Genomic DNA, 13,494 nt, shown 5'->3' with positions numbered 1-13,494 from the left:
ACTCGAAGCCGTGTATGTACAACGTTGTATGTTTCTTGTTGCCTCCAGGAGTCGCAACAAGATGTTCTGTATTCGCATCCGTTTCTGGAAGAAATAAAACCTGGTGGAACACGACCGTGGTGATGCACGACCCAACCGATTCTCAGCCCGAAATGAGATTACCACCCGAGTCTGTTTCTAGTTTCCCAAAAAGTCCGTCATGGGGAGAAAAAAGGGCGGAAGAAAAAGGGTCGAAATTGATTGGCTTCCTCGTCCACGTGAACGGTACAGATGGAAATCGGAAAATTGGCGTCCCTTTAGTTCTTGTCCTCCAGGATACCCTCGGCCTCGAGCCGTCTCCGGGCCTCCTCAAGAGCCCAGGTTTGTATGCTGCAAGGAAAAAGCACACCGTATTAGCATCGTCGCAACCAACCCAACTCCATCAATATCCCTTCGTTCATTGGCCCCTCGCCCTTCCATCCACCCCCGCACGCATCGATCTCCAGCCCCTCCGACCCCACCAAAAAGAACCCACTCTCCCATCCTGGCCAATTCACTCTCGAATAAGCGGGCAGCGACTCGGAGAAACGTACCTCGTGTCGGGCTTGTAGCAGTACGCCAGACCCGCCATGCCGAGGCTTCCGAAAAAGCCCCAGAACCAGACCTTCTCCCAGCCCTCCTGCTGGTACTTGCCGGGCTGGACGCCGAACAGCCAGCCGCTGGGCGGGTCGTAGTGGTCGCCGTGCGCGTGCGCGTCGCCGCCGAGGCGGCGGGGCGTCGACGACAGGTTCCTGCGGCCGACGGTGCTGGTGCTGGTCGCAGCTATGCGGCGGACGGCGGCCGTTGTGTTGCGGATCGAGGACGACATGGCGCAGCCACGAGAATGAAAAAGGCGGAGTGGAGAGGGTCCGATTGATGCGAAGGTTTTGGCGAGACCCGAGGTGCGGCGGTCGGGTCCGGTGTTGGCGCTGAAAGCGATGAGGGGGGATGGATGGGGATGAGGTCAAAGTGGCCGCGCGGGTGAGGTTGGAAGTTGAGGTTGCCGGCGGTGCGTGCGTCGTCGTCTGCCGCGGGCCAGTCTGTGCTCCGCAGGACAGAGGCAGTGTCACGAGGAAGGCGGTGAGTCATGGCAGTTCTCTCCCTACGGCCGCCGACAATCGGTTGAACTCCGAACATTACGACTGGTCTGTCACGTTTCAATTGCTGTCACTTCCATCGCGCCGAACGAATCGGGCTAATGGAGTGTCTTGCCACTGCACACCGCTCCTCCTTCGTAGTTGGCAACATGTCGAAAGAAGCAGGCCATGTATTAGTTGCTCTTTGTCTCTTTCGAATTGCTCTGCCACCCCCATTCCGTTGCCATGCCTTGCCTTGGCGAAGAATGCCACCCCCTTTAGGCCGGCGCTGCCATGTCTCATAACTACGTACATCCTTCGTAACGATGCCGTTTCCCATCTAATCATGCTCATTAAACCCTTACTGCTGTCATCTCGTCGTCCCATCTCCATCATTTCCATGCTTTCCCTATCCTCAAATGTCGTAGAGCCACATTTCGTCTAAAGTCATTCACCCGCTATATTACGCGTGGCTTAGAAAACAAAACAAATAAAACGAAGAACATCCCTCGAAAGCGACTCGACGACTCGTCGCTGGGAGCAACCGAAGGGGAATATATGCCGCAAACGCCAAGGCCTCCGTAAGAAACGGGGCGATCCAAATGCAGAGGAAAACCCTAAGGAACCGGAGAAAAGCGACGCAAGCAAACTGCAACGTCCGGGTGCGCTAGAAAGGGCATGCGTATGCCCCGCAATTTTGGTTCCGCCCGTGGAATTTGTACAGGTTGAAGATGCTGAGGATGCAATTGGCTCTAGCGACGCGAGTGGGTGTAACGGGTGGTTCTCGTCCTCCTGTCGTCTGAGCTGGCGCTGCCTAAAGGTCAGTTAGCAATCTGGTTTTCTCACAGAAGAAGAAAGGAGCGATCACTCACTTGAACTTGTGTAGTCACTGTAATAATAGCTGCTGTAGTCGGTCGTCGTCGTCTTGTCATCGTCGTAGCGAGACTCGTGCCTCTTCTTGCTGAGACCAAAAAGAGCTCCTGCGCCTGCGAGGCCGGCGAGAAGGCCACCCATGCCCAATCCACTCTTCTTCGGCGGCGGAGGTCTGGAGGGGCGGTCGCCGGCGCCGTACCAGCCAGAGTGACGGCTTCCACTGCCGTGGCTGTGACGGTGGTACTCCTCGACGTACTCGGTACGACGCTTCTTCTTGCCGAAGCCGAAGATCGCGAGGATGCCGTCAAAAGCGGCTTTCGCGCAGCAGAAGAGGCAGAGAAGCGCAAGCAGCAGAATACCGGCCAAAGTGCCGATGACGATGCCGGCAATGGCACCTCCGCTGAGACCGCCGCCGCTGCTCTCACCGGCAGTCACGGGCGCGGTGGCGCCAGTAGCAACAGGCGTCTCGAATGGGACAGTTGTGGTTGCGGCGGCGGTAGCTGTGATGGTGATCAGCGTTCCCGACGTCGGACGCACCGGCGCAGAGTATGAGGCTCCCGTACCCGTTGGGGATGCTCCAGGTGATTCGGACACGCCGATTGCGGCGCATTGCCCGTCGAGTTGACAGTACTGCTTCGAGGTACAGCAAATGCTGCCGCAAGCAGTCTCGCCGTTGACCGTGTTGCACGAGATGGCGGTTCCGGTCGCTTGTGCTGATACAGTCGCGCCGCCGACGTAGCTACTGTGAACCTCAGTTCTGGTCACCTTGTCGGTCTCGACCCAGGTGCTCGTGTAGTACTGCCAGTAGCCTCCGCTGCCAGCCGTCGCGCTGCACTGAGCCTGGTTGGACGAGTCGGTGTAGCACGCGCCGCTGCTCTCGCAGCAGAGCTGGCCCGACCAGCCGCATGGGTACTGGCAGGCGCGCTCGACGAGAGTGACGTTGTGGTACTCTTCAACGACGACGTCATCGGCGGTTAGAATGGGGTTGGCGCTCGACCATTGCGGGGATAGCGATAGCGCGACCAGGAATGTGGAGACAAGCGAGCTTGGAGCGAGCATGTTGGGCGACGATTGCGACGCTGTCGAAGACCTGGTGGAACAGCCGCAGCTGGTGGAATGCCGTCGGACGCTCAGCTCGCGAGAAAGACGGACGAGCGAGCGGGGCGGGCTGCTGGCGACGCGGAATGCAGTCGAAGGCAGGCGGGAGGGTTCCTCGTCGGCAGCCGGGTGGGGTCGGCGTGATCTGTGATCTACCCGCAGCGTCGAGCTTGTCTCCGCGCCCAAAGGTGGAATGCAGGTAGGACGGAAAATCCGGCGCTGAACGAGCGACTGAGGCGTTCGCAACTAAGACGGAGAGTGAAGTGAGTGCGTGGGAGGGAAGAGGAATGCGGGCTTAGAGCTGGGCGGGAAGTGATGCAGGGCGGGTGGGTTTATCGAGCTTGCCAGCCTCCTCCCAACCACCTCGCGCGGCGTGGCCCACGCTCTCCCCAGCTTGCTTGAGGAAAATCGCGAGGCTGAAAGTTTCGAATACGCCGCTTCCGCGGCACTAACAGCAATACCGCCGACTCAAAATATTCGGACTGTGCGCTGTGACGGCAGTGCACATGGGCAATTTGTGTGTGTGCCCGACTTCGCCGTCGTGTTTGTCTCGTCAGCTGCACCAACACGCTGCCTAGCAACCCACACCGACGCCGCAGCCTGTGCGTCGCATGCAGCTTCATTTACGGAGGTGTATTGCAGCCGAGGGCTAGCATAATCCTCGAATCCAGGGTGACTGTACCTCAGCTGCTCTTTTTTTTTTAAAAAAAAAATAACATTAGATAGTTTAAGTTAGCGTCCGAACGTGTATCTAGAATTCTTAATTCCACATCTCGTCCAGACGGCAGCTTCAACTGCCTGTGACATGAGCGACAAACAAAGTTACGCTAGCCTTCGGCTCTGTGATCTGCCACCTCCCCTTGCATCAACAACGCTGCAAGTTGACGCACACATCCACATCTCCGGCGGCGCGTACCTAGTAAACCCGGCCACGTGTAACGGCAAGTCTCCGCGCAATTTGTCCAGTGGGCGCGTCCACCTATTACTCCATTAGAAGCTATCCTATCTACTATTTCTCGGTCTTTTTAGCCGTCTCTCGTAGGTAACCATTTCGTGAGCGGGTCAACGAATTACTAGCGAACGTCACGAAAGCAGGGTCAGATGTGAAGGCAAGTGACAGCTTCTGATCTTGTTCACAACACCACTCAACGCACGAAGAAATGGTATCTCAGGGGTATACAGTCCAGAATCCAACAACAACAACAACAACAAACCAAAAATCGCAAGGAAATCCAAGTCGACAAAATTCCCGACAAATGAAATTTGCTGGACAGCCGGACAGTATTGAAGGGAAAAATGGCCTCATTTGGTCGGTCGGCCACATGCAGATAAGGGATGAAATCGAGGTTGAACTCCTCATGAACCGTTATTGAATTGCGCGCGCAGATTGTCACGGCTGCGGCTTTCCTTCACCACCGCCGTCCAGTCCTCCCACTCCCTCGCCATTTCGGTGAGCACATTGCCCATGACTACTGCGCTGGCCATGAGGCCGTGGTTCTCGCCTTCAAGGATGCGCACCTCGCAGCGTTTCATTGTGCGGCCCAGCCACTTGACGTTCTCGACCGGTACGCGCGTGTCTCTGCTGCCGTGGTGTATCACAACAGCCCGAGTGATGTCCACGTAGCGGAATCCAATCTGTTGGGTGCGTTCCAGACATACGAGCAAGTCGACAGCCGGGTTTGCGTTCGTGGTCGCCATGTCCCACACCGACAGAGTGAGCCTCGTGTCATACTCACGGCGCCGCTCTTGCTCCGCCAGCGTCATTGCCGCCTTCGCCTGCGCTGCCACCTCGTGATTCGGATCGTCTGGGTCATTGGCGGCTATCTCAAGGGCACTACCGTTGGGTAACACGCGGTCCATCAACATCATTGACTCTCGATTTTTGTTTGCTGCAACTGATACTCGGGCGGCCGGATTCTGTTGGCCGGCAATGTAACTCTTGCGCTTGACCCGTTGAGGGGACTTGGGTACGCTCCGTGTGATGCTAGCCGAGGTTGCACTCATGAAACTAGAGTTGGCCACTTTCAACAGCGGAGTTGGGAGAACGCGCAATAGACGCTGCGCTCTTGGAAGCTGGCGCTCCGGCGTCTGCGCATTGACGGGGAGGCCAACCGCAGTCATCTGTGACGGTGGAATCCATGGGGCGAGAAGATGCACGCGGCCGCGAATGTGTTGCGGCATGCGCAAGGCTGTTGCTAGGGCGTAGATCGCGCCGGCCGAGTGCGCCATGATCGAGAACTTGGTGATCTTGAGCGCTTGGCAAATACAAAGAACGTCATCTACATGGAATTCGTCAGTGGTGCATACACTGTGGGTCCTTCATTGAACTTACCCGGCCAACTGAGAGGCGTTCCATGGGGGTCTGACTGGGACTCCCCTACTCCCGGTCGATCCGGGGTGATCAGTCTCAGCTTGAGAGATGTCGCCAACTCATCGTAGAAAGCAGTGACATAGCGAGTCAACCCCATTCCGACGCAGACAAAAATTGCGAAGCCATTCGGGTCGCCAACCTCAGAGAAGCAGATGGTTCGTCCGGTATTCGGTTCGCGTACCTTCTGCGTCAGGCGTGGCGAATACAAGAAAGCGTCGACATCGTCGTCAATTGAATCCCCACTGTTAGGGCGAAGAGGCTCCTCTAAAACGGCTTCCGGGACTTGTGGCGGTTTGAGTGGGGATTTGACCTGCATCGAATCCCTCTTAATCTGATCAACCTTTGCATTATGTTTCTGTTCAGCCTTCAAGGGGATGTCCGGGTGCGACCATCGCTTCTTTTTGGCGTTGCTGCTGGAGTTGGATCGCTTCAAACCTGTTGTCGGCGGCACGAAGAGCGACTGCCGTGACGACGGTGTAGACTCAGCGCTGGCCGCTCGAGAGGGTGCTCGCGAATCCGATGGGGCTTCGAAGCTAAGGTGCAGGTCCAGTTTGTGTGCCGCTTCTTCAAGAGACCGTTTATTGTGCTCTTGCATCATGGCCGACATGCTGTTGCTACCGGCCGAGGGACGGCCCGCGATGGTGTGGCTGCGTCCCATGGATGAGAGCGACGGGCGGATACTCGGATTACTCGATGCGGTTCTCTCGCTCTCACTCCGACCTAGTGACTGCAACGCGAGCTTGTAGTCTATCGGGAGGTCGTCTTCAACATCGTTCTTCGACCCGCCGTTCTGTTCAGGCTGAGCGGGATTTGCAACATCCCCTAGGGGTAAGGGGCTCGTCAACGAACGTCGTATCTCGGTTGGAGCAAGGCCAAGCATCCTATGAGCTTTTGCAAGAGACTCTTCAATGGGCCGCTGCTCATCAAATTCTAGGGCACGGGTGATGGGGGAAAGCGGAGTGCGCATACTAGGTGATCGGGGAGGCTCCTGAACGTCACCGCTGACGTTGAGGTGCAGGCTTCCTGCCTCTTTGTCCCGGAGTTCTTTCTGCCTCTTGAGCTCCTTGATTCGCCGAGTGACCTGCGTGTCCTCCTCGTGCTCTGGTTCTTCTAGTTTTTCTTTGCCCTTTCCTTCGGGCTCAAACGACGGCTCCATTGGCTCGTCTTCCTCAATGACAGTCCTTGTTTTGGACTGTGTCCTGCTCCGAGATCTCGAACTTATCCGCCGGTGTTTGGCTGGACTTTGAGACTGGTGACGGAGACTGGAAGTCCTTGATGGAATGGAATCATCTGGCCATCTTGGGCCGCGCTCCTCAACTTCGGCGGGACCGGGGGTGGTGTTGATAGGTGCTGGCTTCGGCCTGGACCTTCGCGGCGGCGTCGAAGGCCCTTCGTAGGGGACTTCGTCGATTCTGGAGCCCCTTAAGGACTGCAGCGACCGTTTCCTCGGACTCGGCGGGCCTGAGGTGCTCTTTGTGGGAGACCAGAGAGCCGACGGCGGGCTGCTCAGGCCGATCGAGTCGCTGTCGCGGCTCCGCAGTCTCTCATGCGAGCTCGCATAGCCCAGGCTGCGTGTTTTGGTTGCGCTGCGCCGGCTTTCCAAAGAAGCCCTGCTGTTTGTGGAGTGGCGACGCAGACCGCGCGTTATGCTGCTTGCGATGCTGCTCGCATCATCTTTGTTGCTCGAGTGCTTCGAGTTTAGCGAGCTGCAGCTCTTGGAAGTGGAGAGGATGTAGTTCTTGAGAGAGCTGCCTTCCCTGTCTCGCTTGTGCCCCTTCGGAGCGGTGATCGGTGAATAGCCTGAAGGCGGTGGGGCGGTTTTAATGACCGGCGGTTCGGCGGCCTCGTCGAAGTCCGGGTCGTTCTGCCTTTCCTCCTCCCACCGTTGGTTCCTATGCACGCCGTATTCGACCCCAAACCCCCCGTGGCCGTTCTGAAACCCAGACTGCCATGCCACAGGGCTGGCAGGGACGGAGTAGCTGTCACCATCCCCGCCGCCGATGCGCGGCAGATTCTCAAAGTGGTCTTGTGCAGGCAGGGAAATAGCGGATAAGGAGTCGATCAGCGACGATATGACCTCGGGCGACGCGGGTTTTGGGCGGATGTGGTTGGGCGAGCGCCGGGAGCGGCCCTCTCGGGGGGCGGACGTAGACGCGGGCAGGGTATGGCGCTTGGGATTGGCGCTCCCATTCTGCAGCGGGGTCGCAGGCGGCGGGTCTTCCATGGTTGGTGGACGGCGGAGGGCGCGACGCAAGGGACGACGGAATGGAATCAGCAGGCGTGGTGGACTGCGGTAGGGGTGTAGCTTCCACGGAAGGCGGCTGCGGGTGCGATGGGAGCTGGCTGCATGATTGTGTCGCAAAGAGCGCGCAAGAAACGAGAGTGCGGAGGCGCGCTGCCACGGGCGCCGCAGTGTGCTGGAGCGAGCAGCGCGGTGGTCAAGCGGGTCAATTCACACCACGAGGGGCGTTGCGGTTGGTTATTATTCGCAGTCAGGGTGAGCCCGCACGAGCATTAGATCGACGGAGCGATACAGGGGTGCGGGCGCGCCAGCGTACGCTACACCTGCTACCTGAAATTGCACCCGCCGCCCATAGCAAGTCCGCATGGAGGTTTCTCGCCCAGGCCGCTCTGCAACGGCGGGTGAAGCGCCTTGCCGAGTGTTTCAATGTCTGAGCTCGGGGCTCAATGCGACATGGATGCCGCCGCGGAGAGACAGTCAGCTGCTTCTGCTGCGCGGTTCCTTACTTTTCTCTGCTGGGAAAAAATAAGGAGGATTCGGGCAATACTGCCGAGGCTTTCCCTGTCGTCAACCCGGCCGTCGGGAGTTCCAGCAGAAGGACGACCGTTACGGCTAGGAGGATGCATTTAGCAGCCAAATTAATGCTACGAAGCGAGAGAAGAGGCGCACATGGCAAACGCTCGGACTCGCCAGAGCTCCATTCGTCGCGTGCTCCGCGCGGTCGGGCGGGCCTCACAGGCACAATGCTGCGGCCTGACTGTCGTCATCGGCTTGACCCTGCGGGATGCAACACCAAGCTTCCAACCTTGCTGCTTATCATGACCCCGCAGCTTGCGCTTCCCGTCCCATGTATCCCTACGCCCATCTTCCTATCAGCCCTCAACTTCGTCAGGATAGCAGCTTTAACCCTTCTCCTCGGCTTCCAAGTCTCCGGCTGCAACTGCGTGTTCTCAAGCCGTCGTGCAACAACGCGGATCTCCTCAATTGAACGCCGCCAATCACGACATCGCGCGAACGGCAGCGCCTAGTATCGGGATACATTGCTGTTGCTTCCGGCCTACCGCTGCGGCTCGCGCTCGCCACTATGCTCGACACGCTGCTTGGACTCCCGCTGCTCAGCGCCGCCTTTCTCCCAATCTACTCCAATTACAGCACCTCGCTTAACCTTCTCTTTTTCTACCTAACATGGTCGACTCTGGTCCTGTCACACCCGCCTTTACGTGTCGAAGGCTTCGGCACACTCGCCGTACGTCTGCTCTTCTACATCCTGCCATCTTCGTTATTCCTCCTCTTCGACGTCACAGTGCCCAGTCTCTCTGTTGCCATCAAGGCGCAAGGCCAAATCGCACTGCCGGGTCGCAGTGGCGCAAAGGGAACCAAAGGTCGGCAAGGCGTCTTGAAAGTCACCGCATGGAGCATCTTCAACATCTTACTCGGCATTGCACTCCAGGTGAGCATTGACTTGGTGTTGACCAAAGTCTTGCGCGTGAAAAGCGCGCTCAAGATCGTAACGAGACTGCCACTCCCATGGGGACTTGCCAAGGACATTTGTAAAGGCTTTCTCATTAGAGGTGTAAGTGTATCTTTTCTATTCGAAACAACGTCAGAAAGCAGAGAAAGGCCGGTCACAAACGAATAGATGGTTTATGTACGGCAACTTCCTTTGCTGCAATCTCCTTACCAACATTGTCTTGCGGCCCAATGGAAATCATTCCAACCGTGCACTCAGCTCACGCTTGGCACAGATCCTGCAATATTACATTCATCGACACATTCTCCACGCACCACGATCCCGCATCGCGCGATGGCATCGGAACTGGCAATTGAGCATTCGCGCGCCGTACTCGTTTGTCGCAAACTATGACCATCCGGTTGCATGGCTGCTGCACCGCTGGCTGCCCGTTTACCTACCCGCGGTCATTTTCCGCTTCCACATCTTGACATTTCAATTGCTGCTGGCGCTAGTCTCGCTGGAAGAGCTGCTGGTATACTCGGGATACTCCGTACTGCCGTCGACGATCATCTTGAGCGGAATGGCAAGGCGTGCTGATGCACATCTTCTGACGGGCGGCCAAGGCAACTACGCGCCGTGGGGTCTTCTAGATTGGGCTCACGGAACAACGATCGGCGGTGACGTCGTGGAGGATATGCGGGACGAGCTCGAGAAGCATCATGTGCCGGAGAAGACGAGCAAAGCGCTTGACAGTGCCAATGGCGCCGTGGACAACCTGGGTTCAAGGATTAAAAACAGACGGAGTAAGGGAAAAGGAAAGTAGTGACGGAAATAAGAAAACCAAAGTGAAACCTGCGAGACAGCTGTGACGGTTTGGAGACATGTTCGAATGCCGCCTTTTGGTGTTGGGAGTCTCGTTTTGTAATATTTGCTCTAACGGCCTTCAATGTCCATTCTTTTTGTGTCATTGAAATAGAGAACCAGAAGCGCCAGGTAGCATCTCGGATGTTTTTTGTGGAATTCAGCCTCGCAGTACAATATCTCTGGAAATGCAGACCGAACCCTCCGTAACCATCGCCGTGCCATGAAAACCTGCTATTACGGCCGCAGCAAGCCGGTTGTTGGATATCCGCATCCACTCATCCACGTCATCCCAGACTCCTCCGACGGATCGCTTAGAAAACCATGGCGTGGGGCTTGTCACCCTTGCGCAGGCTGAAGGTAGAGCCGAGGTAGCTCAGGAGGTAGGGGTCGCTCTTCTTGATGTTGGCAAGGATGGCCTTGTCGACTGACCTCTGGTCCTCAACACGAGTGCTGGCGGGCTTGCGAGCCTAATCGTCCTGTCAGTGTCCGTCCTCCGCTGCGATATCCTGCGCTACTGACCTCGGGCTTCTCGCCCTGCTTGAAGAAAGCCTCCTCGCTGGCCTTCTTCTCCTTCTTGTCCTTGACGAAGTAGCCGTCGGCGCCGACCTTGTCGACGATGGCGGAGTCGATGCCGCTCAGGTCGACCTTGGTGGAGGTGGCGATGACATAGCGGGCGTTGACTCTCCTGAGAGGGACGCCGTTGACCTTGAAGGGACCGGTGACGAGAAGGACACCCTGGGGCAGGTGCTTGAGGAGGACGACGCGCTTGCCGCGGAAACGGCCGGCGAGGAGGATCAGGACGGTGCCGGGCTGGAGCGAGGCACGCGTCTTGGCGGGACGAATAGCCTTGCGAACCTGCAGAAGAATTGCTGCGTCAGCTTTTTGGTGTTGCTGTTGTGCGCTCCACATATCGCCAACTCGGAATTGCTAAGAGCTCGGGCTAAGTGCGCAACGCGGGCGCCCGTCGCCGCAGCTCCAACCAATATATCCTGCGATTCCCCCTCTTTCCCGCTGTGCTGTCGTTCGAATGCGCGTACCTTGCGGGGCTGCTGCTCATCCTCAGCCGGGTAGTACTTGGCGGCCTTCTCGGTGTGGTGAGGGATGGTCCTCTCGCCCTTGCCGAACTTCTTGGTCGTAGCCTGGGGAGCCGACATTTCGGATGGTGGTTTGGATAATCCGGTCGGGGTAGGGGTCGGTGGGTGGTTGAGTCGTCGTCGTCAAGCCCGTCACAATACTCGCAAGCGAAGTTCAAATTGATCGTGTGGTGAGCGATTCCGGACACGTTTTTCCGGGCCCGAGCCGAGCAGGGCGTGATTGGCCCGCGATGATGCCGCCAAGAACACAGCGCCCGTGCGCGAGCTGCAGCCCGGCAGCGCAACGCGACTGGAGCGGCGGAGCTTGACGTTGCCTCTGATCCACCGAAGGTTGCTTGTGCTTGTGCGAGCAGCTCCAGCCTCACTTCTCCTCCCCAACACCTCCGCTACTCCACACATCCACCATGTCGATAGCCCCGCTGATCACCTTCAAGGCCGGCAAGTGCGAAGTCGACGTCAGTGCTTCCTGCCCCATTTCTCCCCGCAAGCCCGATTACTGATGCCTGCTGCAGACCAGCTCCGACCCTTGGAAGGTCAAGGCCGTGTCGACGCCTGGCTACATCTACCTCTACGTCGGCGATGGTGCGGCCCCTGCCATTCTCGTTGTCGATAGCTCGCACTTCTAACAGCTTCGCAGAGCTCTGCCACTTCTGCTGGCGCCCGCGGTCGGCGTCGGTCAACGACCCTGAGCTCGACCTGCTCATGATTCCCGGCGACGGCTCCTTCGTTCCCTACACCGGCAAGGAGGACAACCCCGACTCGGACAACCTCAGATCCCCCACCGATGGTCGCATCTTTGTCCTCAAGTTCTCCTCCAGCTCGCAGCGCCACCTCTTCTGGCTGCAGTCCAAGAGCCAGCACCCCAGCGGCGAGGCCAACTGGTTCAGCCCGAGAGACTTGAAGATTGGCCAGATCGTTGACATGCTGCTCTCTGGAGAGGAGATTGATGTTCAGGACGAGATGCGCCAGGTCCAGAACCCTCCTCGCGGTGGAGATGACGACGAGACAATGGAAGATGCCCCCGGCAACGACCATCATAGGCAGGGCAGCGGCGGCGCTGGTGCCGGCGCCACTGGTGGCGACGTCAGGGAAGAAGGCGAGGAGGCCCGTGAGGGAGGTGCTGACGGAGCTCGAGCGTAGGTCACTTCTCGATTTCATGAGGCGTCCTGGCATGGCGTTATGAGGGCATAACAAGATTGGTGCTTCGTTGTTGGAATAGAAGCTGCTCGAAGACAGCGCTTCCATTGCCCGACTCGCGTGTTACGTAGAGAGTGAATCGATTACGGATGGTCACGCTCAAGTGGTGACCCTGTCTCGGCCCCGCACCTCAAGCCCAAGCAACGCTCATGTCATCCGTCGCCATCCCATCATAGCACGCGATGCTAACTTCCCACAAGTGGTAGGCAGAACGATGCATCAGCAATCGTTCAGAACTTCCTCAACTCTCTCAATGCCGGCGGCAGCGCATCCCAGGCGCAGGCCCAGGGCAGCCTGTTCACGACGCTCGCCGATCTTCTTTCTTCCTCCAACACCATTCCCGTCATCGAGGCGGGCGACACTGCCTTCATCGACGCGCTCCTCTCGCACCTTCCTCCAGCCATTCTCCTCCTCTCCCAAGAAGCGGCCGACCTCTCCGATGCCGACCCCAACTCCGAGACCGTCCAGGCTGCCATCCAGGCACTCAGCATATCACAGAAGAAGGATATCCTCAAGCGGGTTCTTCGCTCCCCGCAGCTACACCAGAGCTTGTCTAGCTTGACGGTGGCTCTGAGGGATGGCGGTCTCCCGAGTGTGAGCGAGGCCTTGAAAATCAAGGTTGAGAATGGAGGATTCATGCGCCACAGTGGCGTTCCCCTGGGCGGTGGTGATGCAGTTGAGGCATTTCTGAAGGGCGTAAAAAAGACGGTGGAAGATGAAGAGAAGCAGGGTGGATCAGGAAGGATGGATGTTGACTGAAATTATTCATGCGACAGTTGACGACGTCAGGTGTTGTACGAGAATAATTATCGGATACGACGTATATAATTCAACCGTCCTTGCAAAGTAAGGGAGCCAGAAAAAAAACGAGTTCATGGGCAAGTTATTGTGCGGATGCCGGATCATCTGGTTCCAAGTGGCTGGTTAAGGCTAAAGTATGATATCGAGATTACATTAGCTAGTTTTGCCAGAAACTTTGCTACATGCATAAAGTAATCTTCACCCGAGCCAGAGTTGCTTTACCAAAAACCTCTACGTAGATGTGATAACTTTGTGCTGTGTCTCCATGGCTTTCACGCTAAATAATTAAATCCTGGTTATAAGGACGCTGCAACTCTGAATTTATTCACGGATATCTTTCGTAAACAGGCAACTAACTTTTGCTTATATTTTATTCATATTCCACCCCTACAAATCTAGTAGATATG

At 57.2% G+C, this 13,494-nt stretch overlaps 6 protein-coding genes across 6 annotated transcripts; 2 read left to right on the top strand and 4 right to left on the bottom strand.

The window, feature by feature from the left end:
• Positions 1-296: 296 nt before the first annotated feature.
• Positions 297-847, bottom strand: LTHEOB_9270 (NADH-ubiquinone oxidoreductase; the record flags this gene model as incomplete). Its single annotated transcript, XM_035518840.1, has 2 exons — positions 297-369; positions 573-847. The coding sequence occupies 2 exons, from the start codon at positions 845-847 to the stop codon at positions 297-299; spliced, it is 348 nt and encodes a 115-aa protein (XP_035368875.1).
• Positions 848-1,846: 999 nt separating this feature from the next.
• Positions 1,847-3,026, bottom strand: LTHEOB_9269 (Carcinoembryonic antigen-related cell adhesion molecule 1; the record flags this gene model as incomplete). Its single annotated transcript, XM_035518838.1, has 3 exons — positions 1,847-1,908; positions 1,967-2,467; positions 2,531-3,026. The coding sequence occupies 3 exons, from the start codon at positions 3,024-3,026 to the stop codon at positions 1,847-1,849; spliced, it is 1,059 nt and encodes a 352-aa protein (XP_035368874.1).
• A 1,395-nt stretch (positions 3,027-4,421) lies between these two features.
• LTHEOB_9268 (Alpha beta hydrolase fold protein) lies at positions 4,422-7,660 on the bottom strand (the record flags this gene model as incomplete). Its single annotated transcript, XM_035518837.1, has 2 exons — positions 4,422-5,344; positions 5,398-7,660. The coding sequence occupies 2 exons, from the start codon at positions 7,658-7,660 to the stop codon at positions 4,422-4,424; spliced, it is 3,186 nt and encodes a 1,061-aa protein (XP_035368873.1).
• Positions 7,661-8,762: 1,102 nt separating this feature from the next.
• LTHEOB_9267 (Fatty acid hydroxylase) lies at positions 8,763-9,954 on the top strand (the record flags this gene model as incomplete). The annotated part of the gene is made up of 2 exons (XM_035518836.1): positions 8,763-9,251; positions 9,424-9,954. The coding sequence occupies 2 exons, from the start codon at positions 8,763-8,765 to the stop codon at positions 9,952-9,954; spliced, it is 1,020 nt and encodes a 339-aa protein (XP_035368872.1).
• A 352-nt stretch (positions 9,955-10,306) lies between these two features.
• Positions 10,307-11,149, bottom strand: LTHEOB_9266 (60s ribosomal protein l6; the record flags this gene model as incomplete). Its single annotated transcript, XM_035518835.1, has 3 exons — positions 10,307-10,462; positions 10,515-10,850; positions 11,033-11,149. The coding sequence occupies 3 exons, from the start codon at positions 11,147-11,149 to the stop codon at positions 10,307-10,309; spliced, it is 609 nt and encodes a 202-aa protein (XP_035368871.1).
• Positions 11,150-11,493: 344 nt separating this feature from the next.
• LTHEOB_9265 (26s proteasome complex ubiquitin receptor subunit) lies at positions 11,494-13,045 on the top strand (the record flags this gene model as incomplete). Its single annotated transcript, XM_035518834.1, has 4 exons — positions 11,494-11,544; positions 11,602-11,671; positions 11,727-12,225; positions 12,493-13,045. The coding sequence occupies 4 exons, from the start codon at positions 11,494-11,496 to the stop codon at positions 13,043-13,045; spliced, it is 1,173 nt and encodes a 390-aa protein (XP_035368870.1).
• Positions 13,046-13,494: the final 449 nt, after the last annotated feature.

Source organism: Lasiodiplodia theobromae, assembly GCF_012971845.1.
Source record: "Lasiodiplodia theobromae strain AM2As chromosome Unknown scaffold_31, whole genome shotgun sequence".
In the NCBI taxonomy this organism is placed as follows: Eukaryota; Fungi; Ascomycota; class Dothideomycetes; order Botryosphaeriales; family Botryosphaeriaceae; genus Lasiodiplodia; species Lasiodiplodia theobromae.
The sequence above is the reverse complement of the archived record's forward strand: the minus strand, read 5'-3'. Positions and strand labels throughout refer to the sequence as shown.